A 26,352-nucleotide genomic window follows, 5' to 3' on the forward strand; every position below is an offset into this window, starting at 1 on the left:
TGATATCCATACAAGATGAGCTTTTGCTTTTAAAAGCAACCTTCATGTCCTGTACAAGCTCCATGCCCTGTACATGTCATTTTTCAGCCAGTAAAAAGCCTGAAGTTCCCTTCATAAGTCCAGTAGCTCTTTCCAGTTGTCCCACTCAATAGCCATAGAACTCTGCCATGTATAAAGACACACATCTCTTGCCCTACTCAGATATTTCAAAGTGGAAAGGGGAATGACTAGTTAACCAGCTTTTCTCTTGGGATATTCTGAAATATATTCCTGTAAGTATAAGCTTTTGAGAGTCAAAGGTCCCTTTGTCATATCTGATTAAGGGACCTTTGACTCTCAAAAGCATACACCCGGAAAATCTTATTGGTCTTTGAGGTGCTACTGGGCTCCAATCTTGCTCTTCTTGCTCTTCTACCCACCTGAAACTATCCCTAGTTGTATGTAATCCTCAGCAACAGGGATTTTTCTCCCCTCACCAAAATGGAAGTAGTTGAGTCTATGCAGATTTAGCCACACCTTTTATTGAATTCCATGCAACAAGGTCAGATTTAATTAAGAATATGGTTCACAGGAAAGGATCATGTTAGACACAGAGAACCACCAAACAGCTTTTTAAAAAATAAGTCCTGAGTAGGAAAGGCACATTATTTAACCACAGGAGAATCAGAAAGGGGAGAAAAGAAATTAAAATAATTCCACATTGAGTAGGGGGGCGGGAAACACCACCGGAGGGAACAGCCAAGTATAAATCTTACATTTGAGGGAATCTGCGGAATTATCTGTGTTGGCCCACCTGGTTTTTTAGCACAAGCAAGCATGGAGCCTTAAAATCCATCCATCCATCCGAGGGCCTCTCTATGATCAATAATCCCGGCAGCAGTCAGAACGGTGCAGGTCTTATCAAGCTGCAAAGAACATCCCTTCTCAGAGATGAGCTACTTACAAAAACAAACAGAAAGGGGAGTGCTTTCCATCACTGCTGACTCAAGGGATTCCTTCTGTAGTAAGCAACAGGTTACCAGCCCCTAGCCTTGACTGGGAAGCGTTGTTCTTCCATATAACTGAATCACAGAGAACAAAGAGGAGACGGGTACAGCAGAAACTCTGTGAGCATTGTTAAGTTAGTATAAAAAAAAATCTCTGCAGGATCAGAGACTGTTGTAGCACCTCATAATGAAGCTGCAGCACTAGCAAAAAACGCAGAGGAGATTTTTAAGGCCCAGTTGGCTTGCCTTGATCTCACCAAATTTCCTCTGAAGGTAAATGAAGGACCACCACCTCACACCAGAGCAACATCCCTGCATCAAACATACCGTAACACTTTAGCGGGTTCCTTGAGCAAGAGGTGCAGAGTTGTGTATCTGGCAACCCAACACGCAGGTCAGGTTTGTATATAAAAGTAGCGTGATGAAGATCTTGTCGTCACTCCTTCTGTAAGGCACCCACAGAATATATTCCAGGAACGGACAGCACCTTACTAAACAAGATGGAAAGGGGACCTGGCAGCCACAAAACCGTAAGGCCTCCAACTTTTTTAGTTGCACAATGACCAATTTTGCCCTCCATTCCTTGCTGACTGGGGCAACAGTACACACAAGTATCATGGGAAGACTGCAGTTTTTTTTTCCACCCTCAGAGAGACAGGAGGAGTAGACAGGAGGATGGAACATCCCTCACAAGCTTTGAAACAGCCGAGAACTGGTTCTGACGAGATGGCATGGCCTTATTGCTGATCACAGGAGTGCAACTCAAGCCCAGACTTCACGTCGATGCAGGTGTCTTGACTGAGGATCTAGTTCCCACAGTTCCATCCAAACTTCCAACTGCAGGACAAGAAAACTAGATCCCAGCTGGGTCGGGGAGAGGAAGAAGCCGTTTGACACCTGTGGAGCAGACACAGCACCCCCCTCCCAGCTTACAATCACCAGAGAAACCTTAGCCAAGCTTGGTTTTCAGGACAGGAAGGACCTCTCTAATCAGTGCCCTGACCTGGATGGCTCAGGCTAGCCCAGTATCGTCAGATCTTGGAAGCTAAGCAGGGTCAGCCCAGGTTTGCAATTGCAATCCAGGGATGCTACCAAGAAGCAGCCAGTGGCAAACCACCTCTACGTGTACATCAAGGTCAGTATTGTCTACTCGGACTGGCAGCTGCTTTCCAGAGTCTCAGGAGGAGATACCAGGGACTGAACCTGGAATCTTCTGCATGTCAAGCAGAGACTCAACCACTAAGCCATGGCCCCTCTGTTCATTTCTTGCTTCGGAAACCCTCTGAGGTTACCATAAGTCTGCTGTGACTCGACAGCACTTTACACCCACCCACAAGGCCTGCTCTCAAGTCTCCGTGTTTCTGCTTCTCAGCCTCTCTTATGGGGACAGCATTAAGGGAAACAGGAGGGGAGGCTATGGGCTGAAAGGGTGGTCTAGAGTAATACTGCGTGTATTCACGAGAGACTTGCTAACAATCCCACTCTCAGGAGTGAAGACTGGGTTAAAACATGTGAGAATGCCCTCCCGCGTTGCTTGAGAAGGAATCAAAAGAAACAAATGAGTTCACACAACAAGTCTTAATTACCCTTTGGGAGGGGGCAGCTTATAATTTGTCGTTCCTGGGGTTCTGTTTGCCCCCTCCCCTTTTCCTCAGCTTATTTTCCTTTCAGTCCCAAGAAGCGGCTATCCAGAACTTTCCTATTGCTGCGTACCCTCAAATTGTTTCCCTCAGAGCTGCTTTCACTTCACTGTTTCCTTCCTCCCCACAACTCTATGGTCAGTTATTGCTTCTTCCACCCGACAAGCCATATCCTCTACCTGAAAAGAAAGTGGGATCCCGCCAAACAAATACACCCAGCACCACGTGTTTTCCTTCTCAGGCGTGCAGTAGCACATTTAAGTCTTCCATCCCAACCCAACTGGATCAACAAATCACCCCTCCCTTTCACTTATGTCGGGTGGCTGCTCGGATTCAGGCAGATAACAAGAACAGTGTCCCACATATGCAAGTCGAGGCACTTCTGTATGACACAGCCTCTGAAACACAATGCTGATGGTATTGGGCCTCTCTGTGCCCCTCCAGGTCCTACCCAGGTTTATTTCATCTGGGTAGAATTATCTCACCCTTACTACAATAAAACGTGGCTCAGAATCTGACCAGATACCAGAAGACCATCTCCGGTCCGCTAGGAGTCTGGTATCCAGATGCTTCCAGCTGTGTTCATTGGGTACCAGGTTCTTAGATGGCATTCCTAAATGCTTCATTCTTTTGTGAGGAAGAACAAAAAGAGGACAATCCTGCCATAAAGGGCTTCACAGAAGGAGCGCTCTTCTGCCACTGCTATTGCCACACGCCAACCCAAGACCTCATTTTCACACCAGATGGTTTCTTTCGAGGAGAAGGCCAGTGTAAACAATGAAATTCCGGGTCAGCCCAAAGTGTTGGAAGAACTGGAGGAGGATGGAAGCATCGAGCAATCGGTCACACATATATCCTTACAAAAATAAGAATTTCAAACAAGTGCCGCACAGTTGTGGGCCCCAAGCCAGCGCAGGAGCGAAGGCTGTTGTCAGACAGTCAGGGGCCAGGCCTATCGAGTGTCTGAGCCATCCGGGCTCGGCAACTGTTCCTCCATTAAGACTGCAAACGTTCCAGATATTGAGGCAGTGGGTTCTCCTTGACATATTTCTGGATGTACCAACACGTCAGGTGAGCTTTCAAGTCCTCTTCCACCACAAAATCCAAGGCTGCCTGAAAACACAAAGGAAACACTACCCCATCAGCATCCCACAGTATTAGCCTGTTTCAACCCAACCAAGATCCGGATGCTAAACATTTTGTTTTACTGTGCAGAAGAAAGCTGCTTCAGCCCCCAAACTTCCAAAATTACTGGCTAAAGAGCATGATGTAGTGGTTAGAGTGTCAGACTAAGAGCTAAGATACAAGAGACGAACTACACGAGGAGCAGCACGTGAAGGGAGTCGCAATGTTAGCCGGGAAGCTGAGTTTTAAAAGAGATCGGAAGGCTTTGTCAATTTCTCCTCTCTACAGAGCCAGCAAAGATCACTCCCTACAGGGTTTGCTAATTTCCTCTTTGCTTCAGGAAGGCTTTGTCAGTTTTACCTCCCCATCTAGGAGGGAAGAGGAAATAAACAAACCCTGTGAGATCTTTGCTGGCTCTATAGAAACGGGAAATTGACAAAGCCTTCCAATCTCTTTTAAAACTCACTTTCCCAGGTAACATTGTGACTCCCTTCACGTGAGCATCCTCATGTAATTCATCTCTTGTCATTTAGCTTTAAGATGCGGGAGATCCCGGTTCAAATTCCCACTCAGATTTCCACTCTGGGTGACCTTGGGCGAGTTGCACCTTCTCAGCCTAGCCGACTTCATAAGGTTGCTATTGCAAGGATAAAATGTGAGCTGTTGTAAGCTGCTTTGGGAGAAAAGTAGACTATAAATATTTTAAAATAGCATACAGGCCTGAATCTGGATACGAGAATCCCTATGAAAGTCACACAGATATGCTTGGTGGGAAGAGGCAATGCAACTATAATCAATAACTTTTTAAAAAAGTTGCCAGTATACTTGGAATTCTAAGATAAAGTAAGTATTGGTGTGGGGAGAGCAGCAAAAACTAATTTCTGATATATTCCCAGTGTGTGAGAATGTATGCATTTTGAAATTCATGTTTCAAAATGTCCTCGACAGGCCAATCGACCTGAAGGAAGTGGCACTGCGTGGCTTTAAAAAAAAAAAAGGTTAACACACAACACACAGGTATGCTCGGTTTCCCCTCTGAAATGGTGGAATAACATATGCGTGGGAATGAGGGCAGGAGATTGCTTAAAGCTGCTTTGCTTGGAGCACAGGGTCAGGGAGAAAGAGCCTGCGATGCAAATTCAGACAGTGGCACCCCCAAGAATGATGAGCGGCTGCCTCTTCCCATTTTTGCCTTAGCCAAAGCCATGTCTCCTTTCACATGTGGAAGAAGTTCCTCCTGGCACTGGCTGCCTGCGCCCCTTGATCATGGCCTCAGGCAGACAAAAGACACTGCCCTCGTCTCCACTCTGTCTGTTGCAGAGAGCAGGATTACAAACAGCGTGAGAGAAAAAGCTGTCGATTGCAGGAGAGCTCCCCACCCTGCCATTCAGTTCAGTGGGCACAAGAAAGCCCTTCTAGGAAGGTGCCTGGAACAACATGGCCAATAGATGCTACTTATTCATAAAGGGCAGGTTTCCCTTCCTTTCTCCATTTTCAGCGCTTTGCCATACGTTATTTAATCAAATGCACAAACATAAGAGGAAGATTCAGATGCAGGCCTAGAGTTGCCAGCCTCCAGGTGGGGCCCATAGATTTCTCATAATGACAACTGATCTTTGGACTACAGAGATCAGTTTCCCTGGAGACAAGGATCCAGGGGAGTTAGCCATGTTAGGCTGTAGTTGCAGAATAGTAAAGAGTCCAGTAGCACCTTTAAGATTAACCAACCTCATTGTAGCATAAGCTTTCGAGAACCATAGCTCTCTTCATCAGATGTATGGAGGGCAAGAACTGGCCAGTTTCTTCTTACCTTCCCTGCATATGATGAAGAGAGCTGTGATTCTCAAAAGCTTATGCTACAATAAGGTTGGTTAGTCTTAAAGGTGCTAGTGGACTCCTTACTATCCTGGAGACAAAGTCCGCTTCAATAGGGACAGCCTATGAGGTCTCCTCCCTCCCTCAAACCCCACCCTCCCCAGGCTTTAACCCCAAACCTTCAGGAATTCCCCAACTCAAAGTTGGTAACCTATGAAGAGTTGCCAGCTGCAGTTTAGGAAGTTCCTGGCGATTTGAGGACAGAGCCAGGGGAGCGGAGCACGTAATACAATAGAGTCCACCCTCAGAAGGTGCACTTTTCTCCAGGGGAACTGATCTCTGTAGTCTGGAGAGCAGTTGGAATTCTGGGAGATCTCAGGTCTCCACCTGGAGGTTGGCAACCCTATGTTAATGCCATGTAATTATGCTCCATTCCCCTGTTGCCTACCCAGGCACTAGCCTTGAAGCTCCTTGCCATGCCAGAGTTACACTTTTCCAAGTCCAGCAGGTTTAGAAGGGTGCGACTCTGCTCAGGATAGCTCTGCCAGCCGCTTCTCAGAGTCAGCACTAGGCAGACATTCCAAGACAGTGGAATGCACAGAAGAGACTGCTGCAATGGCGAAATAGGGAAGAGACACAGGCATCCATCAAGAATGATTAGAGCGGGTCTCAATCGGACACATGGCTTTCCCTGCCCAACCTATACGCTATGCCTCTGGCTTTCTTCATCTTTCACTGAACAAATGAAACACTCTGATTCCACACACGTTGGATAATGCACTTTCAATGCACTTTATCAATCGTTTGAGGTGGATTTTTCGTTCCGCACATGAAAAAAAATCCGTTTCAAATGATCTATAAAGAGGATTGGAAGTGCATTATCCAACGTGTGTGGAATCAGCCACTGTGACTGCATCTGCTTCAAATACCCCGTTTACCAGAGGCACTCCCCACATTTTGTTTCCTGGTCAATCTCTGTGTCCCCCACCCCCACTTCCTGTAATGCCTTGCTTAAAAAACTAGGGCCAGTTGCTCATGACATCACTGTTCAGGGCTCAGCTTGGTCCTCAACATGCCCATATTTATGTATTTCCTTCATTTGTAGTCTGCCTTTCTTGCAGAGACTAGACCAGATGGATTACAAAATTTAATGAGCAATGCAATCAAACAGGATTACAAAAAAAAACCCTCAGAAGAAACAGTACAATGGATACAATATTATGCAATGAATGCACTGGATCCAGGTCCCTATTTGAAAGGGGCCACAAAGTATATATAAGGGACTTATTTTTATTTATTTTATGCCACTTATAGTCCGCCTTTCTCACAGAGACTCAAGGCAGATTACATAGCGTGAGATTAGTACAATCAGTATCGGGAACATTTCCATATGGTATCAAGGACATTTCTATACAATGTTAAGGACATTTCCACAACAATGTCATAGGATTTTACAAAGACGTAACATTAGCTTCAGTAATTCTTCAACTCCATCGAAAGTGGGGAGCACAATGTCTTTCAAGATCTCTGCCTGCCCAACAAGCATCACTTCAATATTGTCAGGGTTCAATTTTAATTTGTTATTTTTCAGCCATTTCACCACAGCTGTCAGGCAGCGATCTAGGATTTCTACTGCATCCTGCGGGGACCTGGATAGCGAGGTATAGAGTTGGGTGTCATCTGCCTATTGATGACATCCCACTCTGTAGCTGCGAATGAATTCTAAAGGTTTTGCGTAGAGGTTGAATCACATGGGAGATAAGATTGTGCCCTGCGGAACTCCACAACATAGTTTCCATTCTGGAGATAGCTGCTCTCCAACGGCAACCTTTTGAGCCTGCTCCAAGAGAAACTATTTAAACCAGGGCACATCCTTTGATGCCCACTTCTGTTTCTAAACGCCTCAACAGGATGGCATGGTCTACTGTATCAAAGGCTGCAGACAGATCCAATAGAAGCAGTAAGGAAGCATGGCCCTTGTCCATATTCAGACAGAGATCATCCACTAACGCTACTAGTGTTGTCTCTGTCCCATGCCCTGGTCTGAATCCAGATTGGAAAGGGTCTAGAGTGCTAGAGCTTTCCAAGAAGATATGAAGTTAGTCAACTACCGCCCTCTCAATCACTTTGCCCAAAAAGGGCAGGTTAGAGACTGGATGATAATTGGCCAGATCAGTTTTGTCTAGGGATGGTTTTTTAATTAACGGATGGATAACTGCCTGTGTGAGCGGCCTGAGTTAGTGATTGATTTACAATAGATCTCAGTGGTTCACTTATGTGATCTTTACTTGATTTTAACAACCAAGAAGGGCAAGGATCAAGCACACAAGTAGTGGCTTTCATAGATGCCAGGATCCCGTTAAGGTCTGTCATTGTAACTGGTTCAAAGCAGTCAGGCCAGATGGTGTATTAAGCATTTCTCCCATCTCATTTGCATTGCATGCAGCCTCTAGATCAGAGCGTATGCGCGCTATTTTATCAGCTTGCCCCACCCCAATGCCTCAGACAGCTCCAGACTCTGGCATTAACCTGCAGGGTACCAAAGCTCCTTCCACTAGGAACAGTAGCTCCTCTTCATGATTGCTGTGGGAGCCCAACGTTACCATTGAGTGTTCAAAGTCTCCAAGGACTTTTGGTCAATGATCCCTACCCGGTCAGCTCACATGGCAGGGCTAAGGAATCAGCTCCTTGTGGTGAATTCTCCATGGAAACTCCCATGATCTGGGGAAAGGAAGGTCTCTGTGCCAGCCCGTTGACCACGTCTCTTGTACTGGTGAAGCAGAGGTCAAGAGATCCTTCTCCCCAATGGCAGACTCTGCATTACTTGCCAGCCCCACTACGGTGGGTGGACTGGCCCCCATAAAGACAGGAGAGTGCTTTATATAGTTTCCTGCCCCAGGCATGGTGATGTCACCACAAGTTTTGCTGTGATGACATCACTTCTGGTTTGGGCCCTTTACTTCTGGTGGAGCTGCACAGACAAGTAAACATCCGCCGGACCCCCTCAGCTTCATCACATATGACATTTCTGAACTGAGAATGGGATGCGTCTCATCTGCGGCACAATGCACACACATGAACGCTAGGGCACCATGCAGCGTACACCTTGCTCTTTGGGGAGATACATTTTGGTACCGCGATAGCATACACTCAAAGAACTATTCCCCTCTTCCAGCCCTGGCATCTTAAAACCAATCATCAGCTTAGTTTTTAAATCAAGGGAGAAAGCGTATTCGGGAGCCCGTGAAGACATGAGCAGAGTCTTCAGCAATGTTTACCAGAGGTGTGGGGGGTGGGGGGATGTTTGGGCCATGATCTTTGGTATGAGAACAGGGATATCACAAAAAGACCCCTGTTTCCATTAGCAAGATGTTGGGTCATATTCAGCGGCCCTTGGTCGTTGCAGTAATTTTCCTGATAGTCCACAAGATCTGGCCTGGAGAACTTTGTTTTCTAAATTCCAAAAAATCACTAGTGAATCACCAGTCTGAACGGTAAATGAAAGGATACCTAGGTTCAAATCTCAGCACAGGCATCAAGCTCACTGGGTGACTGGGGCCAGTAACTCATCTACCTCACAGGGTTTGTGAGGTTAAAATGAAGGAAGAGAGAACCATGTTTGCCGTCCTGAGCTCCTTGCATGATAAAAAGGTAAATCAACAACAACTATTACTATCACTACTGAATAGGCCTGCAAGTGATCTGCCCGCGCACCCCCCCCCCACCAGAGAGCCAGTCTGATGTAGTGATTAAGATAATTTTAAAAATAATTTTTAAAAAAAGAGCAGCAGGACTCTAATCTGGAGAACCGTGTTTGATTCCCCACTCCTCCGCTTGACCTTGGGTCAGTCACAGCTCTTTCAGAGCTCTCTTAGCCCCACCCACCTCACAGGGTGATTGTTGTGGGGATAATAACATACTTCGTAAACTGCTCTGAGTGGACATTAAATTGCCCTATAGGGCACTATATAAATCAAATATTATTATTACTGGAAATCCATACCTTTGCCAGATGTTTGGCTATTCCTCTTCCTCTGTAGGCATCAGGGACTTCTGTATGCTGCAGGTCCACTATTCTTTTGCCCACATATTCGTACAACAGGACAGCTTTGTCGTGGCAACCTGCGGGACACCAGAGAAGCAGTGAAGGGTCTCGCATGCAAAAGGGTCAACAGAGCAGGGAGCACACAGGAACAATTCGACTGCAAACCCATTCAATTTGTGTATGTGCACTTGAATACATGCCTAGTGATACTGTATATTCAAGATGGGTGCAGGAACTGAGGTGGGTGGGTATTAGAAATTTGTACCAAGGTTAAAGAAATTGTGTTTGGGGGGGGTCCCACCCCACCCCACCCCACCCCCCACCGGAGATTTTAATTCTATTTTCTGACCTGTCCTTTCCATGGTCTCAAGACCAGTATTGTATAATGCATTCATTTCTCCACCTCTCTGTTTGCCAAGATCAACAACTGAAACCCCCGGTTCTGGGTGCCTCTATAAATAGGCTCAAACTGCATAAGATTGCACCACTGGCTAGAATCCTTTAGCATGTGAGATATAATATTGGCCAAGTCTTGCAACTGAATGGGTAAACCAATTCCATCAAAAATGCATCACATTGGAAGCAATGGTGAAATACAGCCTGTGGCATCTGGAGTCATAGTTTATCCAAACACGCAAGTCGTTGTTTGGTACTGCAGGAAACAGCCATGTTCTTAGCAGAAAGAACTCTAATACTTTGCTTCTCAATACCAAGTGGATGGGGGATGAGGGGGGCTGTGGCTCTGTGGGAGAGCATCTGCCTGGCATGTAGAAGGTCCCAGGTTCAATCCCCAGCATCTCCAGTCCAAAGGACCAGGCCGTGAGTGATGCGAAAGACTTCTGTCTGATAATCTGCCAACTTGAGTAGATAATACTGATGCTGATAGCCCAGTGCCCTGACTCAGTCAAAGGCAGCTTCATGTGTTCAAGAGAAGCTTTTGCTGAATGGAAGAGCATCTGCTTGGCGTGCAGAAGAAGGTCCAGTCGTCAGCATCTCCAGCTTAAAGGATCAATTGATTTCACCCGTCACATGAGATAAGATTGACCTTGATGGACTGTGACTCCAGAGCATGCAACTTCACGTGTATGAAGACAATGCTGGATGTGCCTTCCATTCTACTTGTGTTCACAGCTTGATTCCCCCACCCTCACCCTGCCTTATCCCAATGCTTCTGTGCAAGATTTGTTTCTTGCTTGCACAAGGCTGGAAATGGGCTAGAATTCCAAAGCCACAAGTGCATTCCCAGGAAGCGTTGCAAGCAAACATTTGAGGACTACGTGAAAAGAAAGGCTTGTATTGATTCTGACCTGGGGGGGGGGACAGAAAAGGCACTAGGGAGGTCTGTTGATATATGAATACACAGCTATTAATGATCCCAGGCAGAATAAAAAGCCTCCAGTTCATGCATGCGCTGAATGGCACCAGGGCACAGATACAGAACTTGTCAATTCAACCTTGCCCATGGAGGCGGCTGGTACAATCCCCAACTGGGGATGGACAGCAGCAGCTTAGCCTTCCCAGGGAGCTGAAAGTTTGAAGCATGGCAGCCTCTTACTTCATCCCAGAGTCACTTGGGAAAACCTTTGTAGTGAAAAAAGAACTGCCAGCATTTCAAAAACAGTTTACACATCTTCCTTAACCTTATGCACATTTTAAAAGCTTTTGTTTACACACTGTGAATTAAACTGGAATGTTTGATATGGAATGCTTAATGTGGAGGCAATTTGTAAGCCCTCTTTTTCTTTGCAGCCATTCAAAAAAAAATCTGCCAGAGTAACCACAGCCACATCTCTGCTTCTCAGGAAGGGACACAGATAGGAAACCAAACCGCACTGATTCCTCCCACCACCACCACCACCACCGCTGCCCCTGCCATCCCAAAAGCAGCAAGAGATTCATAAGATCTTCAAGCTGTGGACCTGGGTTTTTACTAACTTGCATCCATGGGCTAATCTTAGGATTGCCAGCTCCAGGTTGAGACATTTCTGGAGATGTGAGGGGTCGAGCCTAGGGAAGGCAGGGTTTGGGGAGGGGAGAGACCTCATCAGGGGATAAAGTCATAAATCCCACCCTCCAAAGCTGCCATTTTCTCCAGAGGAAATTACCTTTGTAGTCCAGATATTAGCTGGGCCATCTCCAGGCCACACCTGGAGGTTGACAACCCTAGTTGATCCAGAAGTTGTGTCCAAAAGTCAAAAGGTGGGACAGGGAAGCCGTGAAGTTGTAACTCAAGAGGTCTCATATGGGAGAAGGGGGTTTAAAAGGGACCTTAGCAAGTACTAGCCACAAGTTGATGGACGATGCCTACGAAAAGCATTTTCCAAAGCGAAATTCATGCCACGGGCAAAAAAGTTACTAAGCAGGCTGTTCAGGGTGCTACTGCAGTCTTCACCCAGTATTTACCAGCTGCAGCACGCCAAACCAAACTGACTTAAAAACGAAATTCCTGCCCTTTGCATCTCTACAACTTTTACACCACATGCAAACGGGAGACACTCACTGGGCCTTATGGCTAGGTAAATGCTGTTAATATCATTCCAGCAAAGGGCCACAGAAGAGAGGAGAGAGCAGAATTAAGAGGAACACTTTGTTCCGAGAGGCAGCGGCGGCTGCTTTCATTTGATCTAGGACAAATCCTGCTTAGAGGGCTGTTTTTGCTCTGAGTAATGATCTCAAGCAACTGGCACATTACAAAAGGGAGAAGGGAGCGCACGCACCCACACGGGACCACAAAAACAAAAAAAGAGTTTTAAGCTGGTACGGAGTGAGCACTAAAGAACTTGTTTGGATAAGCATCTTGGCTCACGTTTTACACTGTGGTCTTTCACTTTTAGGATTCACCTTACAATTGAAGAATCAAAAAAGAAAGCAACTGGAGTATGTCACTTTAAATAAAGCTCCTGTGTGTAACTAAAAAATGTAGTGAACATGAGAACATTCTCAGTCTCAGAAACATGCCCCCCCCAACCTAAAGCATGGAGACCTTCGAAAGCTACAGTCGAGAAGATGCCTTTAGAAGAGGATTAGACAAATTCATGGAGGATAAGTCGGACAACAGCTACTAGCCAGGATGGCTAAATGGAACATCCATGTTCAGAGGCAATGTACCTCTGACTTGCCAATTGCAATGGCCTTCACATCCCGCTTGTGGGTTTTCTGAAGGCATTTGGACTAGCCACTGTGAAATGCTAGGTTAACTGGGCCTGATCCAGCAAGATTCTGCTTAGAAGCAACCACTAAGCTTTCTTACAGATGGACTATAGAGTATAGTTTATTAATACGGTCTATGACCAGCACAGAACATCCAAAACTGTTCCTCTGAATAAAACTCATAACATTACAATGCATAAAACATGGTTTATACATAAAATTCTTTGGAAATAATATTTGTTAAAAAACAGTTATACTATGTCCTTACGAATTTTACACGCTGCAGTGAGAAATCTAGCACACGGAGCAGTGACCGATGGGTTAACACCTAAAAGCAGTTTCCTGGTAAGTTCTGAGTTGGAACAGCCTGAAAACCTACCTAGTAGAGGAAAAATAAACTTTGCTCGAATATCCACATAGAATTTACAATGGAGCAAAATGTGCTCATTTGTCTCCACCATGCCTTCTTCACAAGAACAGATCCCCTCTCACACATTGGTAATTTTCTATATCACCCCTCCATCACTGCTGAGGGTGTGCATGCAGATGAAGTTGTAGACGTGCACCAGCCTGGTACCACTTCAATGGGGGGAGGGGAATCAAGTTGGCATGCCCTTAATAAGAAGAGATCCCTAGACACTGAAATCAAACAATAGCCTAGCCTAGCCAGCTCCCTATCCTGCTCTTTCACAGAACTACCATCCCCAAGCTTCCCTAGGGAGAGGGAATTTTTGTAGCATACAGACACACCCTCCAGCCTGAGGGTTTCAGTTTAAGGTTTGCAAGGGTCAGGCAGCCACACAGAGAGATTGTAACACTCCTTGTGCCAATCAGTGGCACGCAAAGATAAGCGGAAACAATACCCACAATGGGCCACATGAGAATCGGCACAGAGACAAATATTAGACTGCCAACCAAAGCAGGAAGTCATTTGCAGTTCCAGGATAAGGTACAGACTGGATATGCACCAACAATTTGTGCACATGTGGAAAGAAACAGAAATTGTGCCAGTCTATATATTTCAAAAGATAGTTCCCCATGCATTTCAACCTGCACTGGAAATGACCAAGAAATACAGGCAAAGGGAATGGCTGAAGGCACAGGCTCAGTTCTCAGGAGTTAGGATCTCAGCAGTCACTGGGGACAGGAAGCAAATTTAGCCCTAAAAAGTTCCAGCAGCGTGCCCAATGAGTGAACACTTTTATGTATTCCCAATATAACTGACCAGTCACTCATTCATTCTGGAGATGAGTAGACAAAGTAGCCTGTTTCATTGTGGAGATATAAGGGGAAAGGCATATGTCCGAAATAAAAGGGACTAGATACTTACTTTTTTTAAGTAAAGGAAAGCTGGCAATTCAGAAAACATGATAGACACATTGTTATAATGTTATGTATCAATTACAGGTTTAAAACAAACAAAAGCCCTGCAGTAGTAGTATGAGGGGAGAAAGCAACAGCAAAGGACTGGGCAGGAAAACCTGCCCTGTGGATGACTTCATTGTACTGTATCTGAAGCTGCAGCAGTAGTGGGCAAACAAACCAAACAAACCAACCCCCATGTAGAAAAACAACACTTATTGCTTGTTTAATTACTTGTGGAACAACCTGTTGCCATCGTATGCTGTGTAGGATATTTTATGCCTTTTCAGAGGATTTTAGCAAAAAATACTTGATTTTTAAAAAAATATTTTGTTTTACCCTATTACTATTTTTTATTTCATTTAAATAAAGCTATGGTTTAAATTGTCAAACATTTTATGGTTTGAACATTAACAAACTTAGAATCTATCCCCTCCGACATATTGTCACCTCTGCCACTGATTTTTGTTAAGGACTCTTTGTGCACAGACCATTAATGGTAGGTCCAGCACTAGAAAATGCATGTTTTGCAGGCACGAACAGCCCTGGAATGCTCATGGAACCCTTTGCCAGTTTCCCAATATAGCAAGGTATCAGTGGTATCCTTATTGTTTTACTTTGAGTGATTCCGCACACATTGGATAATGCACTTCCAGTCCTCTTTATAGATCATTTGGAACGGATTTTTGTGTGTGCGGAACAAAAAATCCACCTAAAACGATTGATGACGTGCATTGAAAGTGCATTATCCAACGTGTGCGGAATCAGCCTTTGTTAACCACCTCAAGCATGTTTCCAGAGAGGCAGGTGTAAATGTTCTAAATGATTGTGCAATGTGACCCTGTTCCAGGGGTTTTTCCAAAGATAACAGCTAACCAGAGTTACACCCTTTTAAGTCCATTGAGGTCAGTGGACTTTTTCAGAGCTTGACAAATCCCAGGCACCAGGACACCATGGCACCTAGAAATTTCATTGTGGCACTTCAGCAATGATTTTATTATGATGTCTCTGGGCAATCTTCAAGAGAAGTACAAAGATTATTTATAATTTCATTTCAGAGTGTTTATCACAAACACACATGGTGTTTCATTTCAGAGCGTTTATCACAAACGCCTTTGTGTGATGTTTTTGCTTGATCTTTGCTAACTTTATATCATTCAGTGGTTTTAGATGTATTCATTTCTTAACCAGTTACTTTCTATACTGGCTCTAATATTCAATTAAATAAAACATTTTAAAGCAATAATGAAATTATCAGAAATTGGGGAGAACTTAGGCTAGGGTTAAAGGTTTGGGTTTTTTGTTACCAAGTTTACATCGTATTTATTTATTACAACTGTCATAGCTTTAATAAAGCTATGAGAAATTGTGAAGAGATTAGGATTAGGTTTTATGGTAGCAATAACTAGAAAATATGATCATTAAAATACAAAACCTGAAGGCTGGAAAATGAATCTGACTCCTAGAGCCAAAGAAAGTTTATCTGCGCCTGGACTTTTTTTTTATTTAACAAGGGATGTAAATTTGATTTAGAAGGGTGTAACTCTACTTAGGACTGGATATCATTGCTTACAGCACTCCAAAAGGGGACAGGGGACAAATCTGATAAATACAGGCTAATTGAATATGCCCTGTAACTATTTACTCGGAGAATTTTAAAGAATAGTAGGTATTAAGATTTTATATTGAAAAACATCTATCACCAGCGCTCTTTGCTTCTTCTCCCAAGACAGCGATTATGCGAAGTCATTTCAGTGTCTTTTAGAATCCAGCTGTCCCATTGGTTCTCTTGTGGCACTGAGTTCCGCAGTCTACTTAACTGCTCGATGGAAAGGCATTGCTAAAACCAGCAGCATTATCTTCCTAGTATGTCTAGTTTTATGTTCAAGAGTCCAGCATCTGTTCATTTTCTTAAATAAACATGTACTGCTACCCCCCACACCCTTTTGACTGTTTCTTTTCTGAGCTAAAGGAATTAAGCTTCCTATTACAATATCTTTTAGCTTGTATATCTTAAACACACACACACAAAAACTGAACTGATTTACTGCTCAGCCAATTTCCTGCGGGAATCCATCGCTATGAAACTATTTTAACCTTGCGCTATTTAAAGAGACTGGCATGGCTGTTTTCTCTGTAGTTTTCAGCCATCCTGCAAGATTCATTTGCTGTTTATTTTCACCCATTGTTAAGCCCAAAAAACCAGTATGTGATACTTAGTGGTTTTAAAGGGGGTAGAACAGGGCAGGGGAAAAATAAAATCTGTACTTTACTATTCTTAGTAGTTTATGAACAAAGTCTCCTTCAGGGTATGCAATTTTTGAATTGTTTATCCATTTTAATATACCCTGCAATTTGTGAAAGGCTAGAAGATAGACCTTTTTAAAATTTTACCAAAATAGAAATTATATTTTAGCTCTAAAGAGCCATTTGCTTGCTTCCCAGTAGCAAGTCAGAATTGCCTCGAGGCTGGCAAACTTGTAAATCAGAGGATAACTTGAGGACCCTTTAACGTCATCAAGGAGCCACCAAGGTCTCAAGGACTTTTACTTCATTTTTACCCCGCCTTTTCCCTCAACAGGATTGTAAAATAGCTTACAGCATCATTCACCTTTCCTCCATTTTATCTTCACAACAACCGCCTTGTGAGGTAGGCTAGGCCGAGAGAAGGCACGACTGGCCCAAGGTCACTCAGCAAGCTTCTCTGTTCCTAGTCTGACACTTTAACCACTGTACCGCAATAACAGGAGTAAATGCGAGCAGGTAACTAGTGTAATGAGCAACTTTCCCAACACATATTTGTTTCCCCCTATCCTTTTGTAGCAGCCCATCCTGCCCCAAAGCCCTCGAGCTGACATTCTTGCTCCAGTTCCTGGCCCCCACAACCTTCTAGAGGGCTCCTCAAACCCACTCAGCAATGCTACCGCTGCTGTGAGTCCTTGCTGGGGTCCAGTCTGTGCTGGCTTGGCAGAAGTAGAGGAAGAGAAAGTCAGTTCAAAGTCCTTCCCTCTCCACAGGCTATTTCTTCTGCAGTTGCAGGAAGATGCACGTGCTGCACCTTCGTCCTCTTCCAGCCCTGCCTTCTCTCATTTGGGGCCACTTGATTCTATGGGTCTGCTACTAAGAACTGGGCTAGCACAGTCTGCCTTGCCTTCCACCCTTTCTCCTCTGCAGGAGGCACAAGGATATCAGCCATCGAGCTAGGCCCCCAGAGCCATAGATATTAAACTCACATGCAAAAAAACCCACTGGAGCAGAGGCCAGCTTCAACTGAACACACAGTACAATCATAAAACAAATTATCTTCATAGTGAGGGCCTGGGCCCTCCTGAAGCATTCAAGTTTTCCAAACCTAGTCACCCAGGATGGGTAATGGAATCCAGCAGTCCAGGAGTGGGAAAACCCTTGTGCCTTGCACGGGTCTAACTTTTTTCAATAGAGCCCCCACAGCCCAATGCAGCATTACACATTTGCAAAGCAGAAAGAAAAGAAAGAGGGAAAAGCATACAGAGAAACTTGCAGGAAAGTCACAGCATTCCTTACAAGAACCCAGCAACGGGCCCGTGCTCCACCTCGGGATTATAATATATCTTCTACCATAGTTTTTTTTGGGGGGGGGCACATTAAAAATCTGTTGACTCCAACACAGAAACCAAATATAATTGTATTCCTTTAGCGGCTAAATTCTCAAGATCAAGAGAGATCTGGTTTATCTGGGAAAGCTCCCCTGATAATCCCAAAGGTGCAAGAATATCTTGTAATTACTCAGCCGCAAAAGGAGGCACTCTTCACATGCTCATGGGTACTTTGCCCTCTTTACAACGAACAGCACATTTATACGTTCCAGCATTCAGCGCTGTTGCTGAAAACAGGATCACCGCTTTTAGCTGCCAAACCTTACTTCCAAGCTACCCTGACTGAACTCAGTTATTGGGCGAGGAACTTAATATTCAAGCGTGCACACCAGCGGTTCAAGCCCCATGCCCTGCTGGGCCCTGTCTTAGGTAGAGCAAGGCAAGGCAGAAGTCCCTGATTTAAAGTCATCTGCTCTTTACAGAATGACTCAAACCAACAGTTCTGAGAAAGGAACAAAGAAGGAGATTTGAATTAAGTGAGTTTGTACCAGAGTGTGGGGGTAGGGCTGAAAGGAGGGAGGGGGTCCAATGCCAGCCTCGTTTATAAATAGATCTGCCAAGGACAGGTGCTTGCCTGTCGGGTAGAGAGAGTAACCCTTACTGGTGTCAACCAGGAAAACCCTTACTGGGGGAAGTAAGGAGAAGCACACAGAAGGGGGAGGGAGAAAGCAGGCATAAAATCTCGTTGCCCCTCTTCGCCCCCCCCCCGCCCCTTTCTCCTTGTATCCAGTTGCTAAGGGGTTGACACTACAGATAATCTGTTGCATAACCACTCACCCTGCCGCAGGAACGGTCGGGTGGGGGAATCACAACAGTTAAAGAGGAAAAGCAACCCCCCTCCAAAAAAAAAAAAAAAGCAAACTGCAAGGGAGAAAGACCGCGATTTCCCTAGGTCAGCTTTTCCAAGAGAAGAATGCCAGTGGGTGGGTTTAGCTAGGGGGCACTCCGCTCCCAGAGCCCGCTTTACTTGCAAACAAAAGGTTGGCGCGGGGTGGGAGAAGAGGAAGAGAGAGGCCAGAATCCGGTAGGAAGGCAAGCCCGAGAGCGACAGAGGTGCGAGGCAGGCAGCGTCCCCCTTGCCCCCGGCTCCGCTTCTGCACCCCGGGGTTGGCTCTGGCTCCGCTTTACCATTCAGCCGGACGGTGAACTGCCTCCTCTTGCGGTCGTGCTCCACCTGGATGGGGCAGTTCGCCTCCAGGATGTTGAGCGGGGCCGCTTGCGCCATGATCCAGGTGGCTCCTCCTCTGCCTCTTCCTCTCCCCCTTTTTTTTGGCGTGTCCGTGGGCTTGGCTCGCCTTTTGTGCGCGTGGGGTGCCTCTTGGCCGGAGGCAGGGCAAGCCGGATCGCTCGGGGGCCGGGCGGGCTGGCGGCGCTCCGCACACTCGCCTTCGCCTCTCTGCCCGGGCAACTTCAGCAGAGAAAGCGTCCAAGGCGATGACCAAGGGGAGACATCACAATCTCCCCGCAGAAACTGACACACATACACACACACACAGAGCACACAAAAAAGAGCTAGGAAATCAGCTGTGAACTCACGTGCCAGCCAGCCAGCCAATGGGCTGCCCTCTTTTTTTTGTTTTGATACATTCCATTCGACTGTTAAAGGGACACGGGCCCTCTCCGCCTGCCCACTCCCCGTTTATGCATTTCTGGTCCGGTCCACGGGGCGCGCAAAGAGGCGTCTCTTTTGTATGTTAGAACCGTTAGGCGAATCCTTAGCCAGGGCCTCCGCTTGCAATGTAGTGTAGAGGTTAGATGGACTAGGATCTGAAAGGCACGGGTTCGAATTCCCACTCTGCCCTGGATGCTCGCTGGTGACCTTGAGCCAGTCACATTCGCTCAGCCTAACCTGCCTCACAGGGTTGTTGGGAGGATAAAAGAGAGGAGAATGATGTAAGCCGCCTTGGGCCTCCATGGGGAGAAATGTGGGGTATAAATAAAGACAATAAAAATAAGACCCAGGACCAGGCCACTGTACTGTGTACTAGGCTGTTTGTTTTTCCTACCTGCTTGCTTAAATTGTATTATTTTGTAAGCTGCTTTTACCCCCCCCCCCTCCCTGGAGAGGAAAGCGAGTTACAAATATGAAAATAAATAAGTAAGAAAATGGGTCCTTTCTGCTGACAGAAGGCTTGAGAAAATAATTATTTGCCTGCTAGACCTGAAACCATAAGAACATACCCAGGTGCCTTGCTATGCCTTGCTAGATCAGACCAGTGGTCTATTTATTATTATTGATTAGCTTCATGTATAGCTTGCCTTTGTCATTGAAACTCAAGGCAGGTTACAAAATACAATAAGCAACTCAGTCCAACAACATAGGCCTATAATAAACAATGTCTCAGGTCTAGAATGACAGAACTGGAAAACAAGGGGGGGAACCCTCTCTAAACCAACAAAAACTATCTAGGAGATGACACACCAGAATGAAGAAAAGAGCTTACAAAGGTGGAGGACACTGCAGTAAAAAGAGAGATTACGCACAATAGGTACTGCAATTGAATACAATGCTATTCTTTATAGAAGCAACTTCCTGTGGTGTTCTGTTATACTGTGATTCTAATGCCTTCATAAAAATGCTCTCCTGGTCATTTCTGTTCTGTAGGGTTGCCAACTCCAAGTTGGGTAATTCCGGGAGATTTGGGGGAGAAGCCTAGGAAGAGTGGGCTTTGGGGAGGGGAGGGGCCTCAGCAGGATATAATGCCATAGAAAAGAGTCCAGTAGCACCTTTAAGACTAACCAACTTTACTGTAGCGAAAGCTTATACTACAGTAAAGTTGGTTAGTCTTAAAGGTGCTACTGGACTCTTTTCGATTTTGCTACTACAGACTAACACGGCTAACTCCTCTGTATAATGCCATAGAGTCCACTTCCCAAAGCGGTCACTTCCTCCAGAGCAATTGATCTTCGTAATCTGGAGAATGTTGTATTTATTTATTTACTTGCCTGCAGACTTACTTCATTTATACCCTGCCTTTCTTCCCAATGGGGCCCAAAGCAGCTTACATAATCCTCCTCCAGTTTATCTTCACAACAGCCCTGTGAGGTAGATTAGTCTGAGTGTGTGTGACTGGCCCAAGGTCTCCCAGCAAACTTCCATTGCAAAGCAAGGGTTCAAAACTGGGTCTCCCAGATCCTAGTTTGACATTCTAACTACTACACCACACTGGCTCTCTGCTGTAATTTTGGTAGAACTCCAGGCCCCACCTGGGGGGAGGACCAAACAGCAGGGCACAGCCGCCTTCCTCTGACATTGTCTCTTAGCACTCATATGCAGAAGAACTGTGGCAGTCTCGTCGCATCTTGGTGGTGACATTTGCAGATAATATGAATGATATCATCCTCAGTAACAACAACACTGTTTTCCAGCAGGGTTAGAGTCTATAAAAACAGTTTGTTGATAATTAGGTTTTAAAAATTATGCCCTTTGTGAAAGCTGTGGATAGCAAGGATTTTTCCTCCTGCTCTGATAATTTTAGCACAGAGGAGCATCCAATAAAGTTGATGGGCAGCAGATTCATAACAGGCAAAAGGAAGTACTTTCTTATTTAATGGCACTCATTGCCATCCTCAATATTTATTTTTAAAGAGACAGGTAGCTGGGTTATAAATCTCCCGATAAATAAATAAATAACGTGAGGATGGCCGCTGGTTTAAAAGGTTTCAAAAGGGGGATTAGACAAATTAGAAGATATGGTAATTGCTGGCTATTAGTCATGATGGCTAAATGGAACCTCCAGCTCCAGAAGCAGTGTATATCAGTTGCTGGGGTGGGGGCAACCACAAGGGTTAGATTGGTTTATAGGCCATCTGGTTGGCCACTGTGGGATACTGGATCAGACAGGTCATCATACTGATCCACCAAGATTCTTCTTATTTTTTTAGAATAACTTCTCTGACTCCATTCCACATTCACCTTCCCAGGGATCATTTTGTAGAAAAAGAGCTGGAGGAACTCATTAGCATGACTCATTAGCATATGCCACGCCCATTGACAGCACCGGAAGTGTGCCATTAGCATAACTGATTTGCATATGCCACACCCCCTGACATCACCTATCCTGGCTGTTTTGAACCCAATCCTGGCCATTCAGGGCCAAAATTGGGCCCAAAATGGCAAAAAGGGGCTGAAAATGGCTGAAAAGGGGCCCAAAATGGTCAGGATTGGGCTGCTGCTGAGCGGGAGAGTGATCCACTACCTGTCAGAGGCCCGATCTGGGCCGTTTCAGCCCCAATCCAGGCCGAAAGAGGCCCAAAATGGCTGAGAATCAGGTGGGCGGGTCCACCTGTCATGTGACCTCTTTGAGGAACTGCGCTCCTGCATGTTCCCTCTCAAAATGAGCCCTGTAATTTCCCTCCATTTGTACACTCCTACCCTTTCCCTCATACACCCATTTATTTACTTTATTGCTTCATTTATACTCCACCTTTCTGCTGAATGGGGACCCAAAACAGCTGACATCATTCTCCTCCCCTCCATTTAATCGTTACAACAACCCTGTGAGGTAGATTAGGCTGAGAAAGTGTGACTGGCCCAAGGTCACCCAGCAAGTTTCCATGGCAGATCAGGGATTCAAACCTGGGCCTCCCAGATCCTAGTCTAACCGCTACACCACACTGACTCAGATACATTCAATTTACATGGAGACAACTCCTTTCTCCACTCTTCCCCCACTCACTCTTCTCCCCATATCTATATCTAGCTCTAATGTACTGTTTTTTAAATTTTCTGAATAACTGGAAGTTCATAAATGTTCCCATAACACCTCTGCAGCAGCATGGGAAGTGCTGATTTCAATACACAGAAGGTAAAGGCCAATAGGTTTGTGAAAGAACAGGTTTTAAAGTCTATCCGTTTTCCTCACACTTCCATGTCAGGTTTTGTTTGTTTGTTTGTTTAGGTGAGGAATTGTTGCAAATGATCATGTGGCATGCTGTATTTTGGTACCTCATTCTTCTCTCCACAGCCATGTTAAAGTGCCCTAAGAGATGCCTAAACTGGTTTGTGTCCTCAGAAGGACACATGTTCACCCCAAAGTCACTGCCCTTCGACCACTCTAACGTGGGGGAAAAGTTATCCATCCCTCGAATCTGGAGATTTGTTAAGGGCGAATGCAAAGCTCTTCCCAGCCTTTTCAACTGCCGGAACTGCGTTCCCCCTCAAAATGAGCCCTGGATAACTTTATGGTGATGTGAAGCGATAGTGGTGAGAAGCATCCGACACGTAGGATGAAATATCCATGTAAGGACTGGCTCTTTAACTCACAGGGAAAGGAAACCTTCCGTGCCCAGAAGGTTATGGTAGAATAAAAATGCATTAGGGCTTAAGGTCCCAAGGGACTCTTGCTTGTTTTTACCACATCGTAGTTGAATTTTGCAAGAACCACTCAGAGCCAGCTGTGTGTGTGGCAGGTCTGGGCCCACAACTGGAGCTGCCCTACGGGTCACCAGCCAGCCATTCCTGCTCTATATAGTGGAGTCACTTCCCATTTCTATTGCCTCTATAGAGATAAGCTCAACTCTCCATCACAAGAGCATTCATTGCAGAGGGCCTGGACAGAGAAGAATTTGTGGAATGGAGGTGGGTGGAAAAGATGAAAACCTCCAAGTATGTGCGCGCGCTTTGCTTATGTGGCTCATTTATGCGTGTTTTCCTTCCAGGGTCACATGAACTTCTCCATGAAGGTTCTGATGGAAGAGGGAGATATAGCAGCAAGGGACTTTTTCTTCCCACATCCTAGACAGGGAGTGTAATGATTTCAAGTAAATGTGTGCATGTGTCTTTAAATGCTTGGTGTGAGCTAGGTGAAGAGTGGGAGTGAGAGAGGGATGAGTGAGTGATACGATTGGTTGATGACTGAGAGTGTGGGCAGAGTGAATGCAGTTTGAGACTGACAGGGCAGAGATAAAATATTCAGTCAGAAGAAAGCAGGCTAGCTGTGTGCTGCCTGAGTATAATGGAGGATTTATGAGAGAAACCTGAACTGAGCATGTTTGTGAAAGAACACTCAGTCAGGGAAAGAGAGGCCAGCTGTGTGCTGCCTGAGCAGGTTTAATATTTCTGTGAATGAGAGTCAGAGAAAGAGAGGCCAGCTGTGTGCTGCCTGAGGAGTTTAAGCATTTCTGTGAGAGAATTATCGAGTTAGAGAAAGAGGCTAACTGTGTGTGAAGCCTTAGAAGAGATCTGTGTGAATGAGTTTACAGGAAGTAACTTTAAGAACCGAGAACTACGTTTATGAAACTGATACGCTTCTTGACTAAATAAAAGTTTATTTTGTTTTGTTATATCTATATCCCATTCTTATCATTGCTATATCCCATTCTTATCCTCAGGGCCACATAGAACCACGAAGGAGCCTGACGCTTAGGAACGTTACCAAAGGGAAAACTTAAATAAAATATACTGGAATATAATATTCCTGGTGGCAGCAAACTACCCAGAGGGTGTTAAGGGAAAGATTAAAAGAAAAATCTACTCAAAGAAAGTAAAGGTCATAACAGGGCGGTTTAAGAATGCAGGGCTTATTCAAATCCAAACCACTTGATCACAAGGGCACCGTTTTCCTAGAGAGTGTTTCAGAATATATGTGATTAGCAGCGTCTCAGGTCATCCCACTGCCTGTGCACAGAGAAGACAGGACTACATATAGCAAGGATGCTGTTTCAGCATTTCTTCAACTCTGCACTGGATTCTTAGTAATGCTATGTCTTTGTAAAATTGTATTTATTTACCCTATGGCATTGTTCATGGAAATGTCCTTGAGATTGACAGTACTAATCTCATACTGTGTAATCCGCCTTGAGGCTCAGTGAGAAAGGCAGACTATAAATGACATTTAATAATAATAATAATAATAATAATAATAATAATAATAATAATCCCCACCAAGGGCACCACCTTGTAGTGGTGGTGGGGCTTGTGTGCTCCAATGAGGCTGAGAGCTATGCTAGTAGTAGCATTGCTACCAGTAGGGTCTCCCAAACCAGACAAGTCTCGACTGAGGAGCCAGAATAAGTGCACCCAATAACCATCAATTATGATGAGATGAAATAAACAGAAATCCATACCAGATCAATCGTCGCCCAGGTCAAAAAGGACCACGGCAGGTGCTATGGCTCCTGGACAGCTGTTGGTAAGTGGGCTATGAGGCTCAGCAGACTCTGTTGAGGAACCAGGATAGACTGCTGAAGTGCTACTGGAACAAAATAAGCGCAAAACTTGGACAACTGCCAAAAATCGAGAAATAATGAAGTGTTATTATAAGGCAAATCCACATGCCCATGGTTTCCAGAAAAGAATGATGCAAATTTGGAAAGAAAATCACCCACACAGTGACATAACAGAGCAAAGAATAATAGATCAAAGACAGTTCATTATCTGGAATAAAGTTTTCAGTGATCTTTATTATTGATTGTGTTGTGTATAATTCGAATAATAATATTAATAATAATAATGATTTGGAAAGGAAAACAATTGCTGAAACCATAGAAGGCTTAAAACAACGGGTAACAGCAACAGCAAAGAAAATAGAAGGATATGATAAGCAAATAAAGCAGTATAAAGAAAATTTGCAATTTCGAAGCAATCAGCGATTATTCTATAAGTCACTGGGAAAAAATACAGTGCAGAAGAACATCATCCCATGTGAAAAAGATGCCCTGAAATTTTGGCAAGAAATGTGAGAAAGTCCAGTAGAGCATAACAGAAATGCCCCATGGATTAAAAATATTAGTAAAGAATTTAAAGGGAAACAGATAAATGATGTGGTAATAACAACTTAAATGGTTGCCAGACAAGGGAAGACTGTGAAGAACTGGAGTGCACCTGGGCTGGATGAATTGTATGGGTTTTGGCTAAAGCATCTAACAAATTTTCATCAATGTATGGCAGTGCAATTCAATGAAATGCTTCAAAATTCTACCAGTGAAGAATGGCTCACAAAAGGCTGCACATTTCTGATTGTGAAGGATGAAGGAAAAGGCAATGAGCCTGGCAACTACCGCCCAACCATATGCCTTCCAACAACATTCAAACTTTTCACAAGAATATTAGCAACATTAGTATATGATTATTTAATGTACAACAATATGTACCCTATTGAACAGAAAGGCAATTTTAAAAAGTCAAGAGGCACTAAAGATCAACTGCTAATAGACAAAATGGTACTGAAAAATTCAAGAAGGAGACTAATTTGAATATGGCATGGATTGACTACAAAAAAGCATTTGATTCAGTGCCACACAGTTGGATTAATACCTGCCTGGAAATTTTTGGAATTAGTGAAAACATCAAGCTGTTCCTTAAGGAAAATATGCGAAAATGGAAAACCATGTTAATAGCCTATGGTGAAGACATTGGGGAAGTTTGTATCAAAAAAGGTATATTTCAAGGGGACTTTATTATTCAACATCGCATTAATCCCCTTGACAATGTTCCTAGAGAAAACAAAAATGGGTTATTATATTTCTGATCAGGCTGGGAAAATAAACCTTCTCCTGTACATGGATGATTTGAAATTGTATGCAAAGAGTCCCACGGAACTTGAATCATTGCTTAATACAGTGAAAATGTACAGTGATGATATTCAAATGAA

The 26,352-nt window shown here is 44.6% G+C and overlaps 1 protein-coding gene across 1 annotated transcript; it reads right to left on the reverse strand.

The window, feature by feature from the left end:
* Positions 1–501: 501 nt before the first annotated feature.
* Positions 502–19,239, reverse strand: NATD1 (N-acetyltransferase domain containing 1). Its single transcript, XM_054995633.1, has 3 exons — positions 18,887–19,239; positions 9,570–9,688; positions 502–3,739 (listed from the first exon to the last, which is right to left on the reverse strand). The coding sequence occupies exons 1-3, from the start codon at positions 18,981–18,983 to the stop codon at positions 3,623–3,625; spliced, it is 333 nt and encodes a 110-aa protein (XP_054851608.1). The 5' UTR covers positions 18,984–19,239; the 3' UTR covers positions 502–3,622.
* Between the last annotated feature and the right edge of the window lie 7,113 nt (positions 19,240–26,352).

Source organism: Eublepharis macularius, chromosome 12, assembly GCF_028583425.1.
Source record: "Eublepharis macularius isolate TG4126 chromosome 12, MPM_Emac_v1.0, whole genome shotgun sequence".
NCBI lineage: Eukaryota > Metazoa > Chordata > Lepidosauria > Squamata > Eublepharidae > Eublepharis > Eublepharis macularius.

Bases quoted from the DNA above. Each gene is read 5' to 3' on its own strand.
- NATD1 (XM_054995633.1), bottom strand. From the start codon at position 18,983: ATGGCGCAAGCGGCCCCGCTCAACATCCTGGAGGCGAACTGCCCCATC. The intron at 9,689-18,886 runs GTAAAGCGGAGC...GGTGTCCCGCAG, and splicing joins GTTCACCGTCCGGCTGAATG to GTTGCCACGACAAAGCTGTC. The intron at 3,740-9,569 runs GTATGGATTTCC...TTGTGTTTTCAG, and splicing joins TAGCCAAACATCTGGCAAAG to GCAGCCTTGGATTTTGTGGT.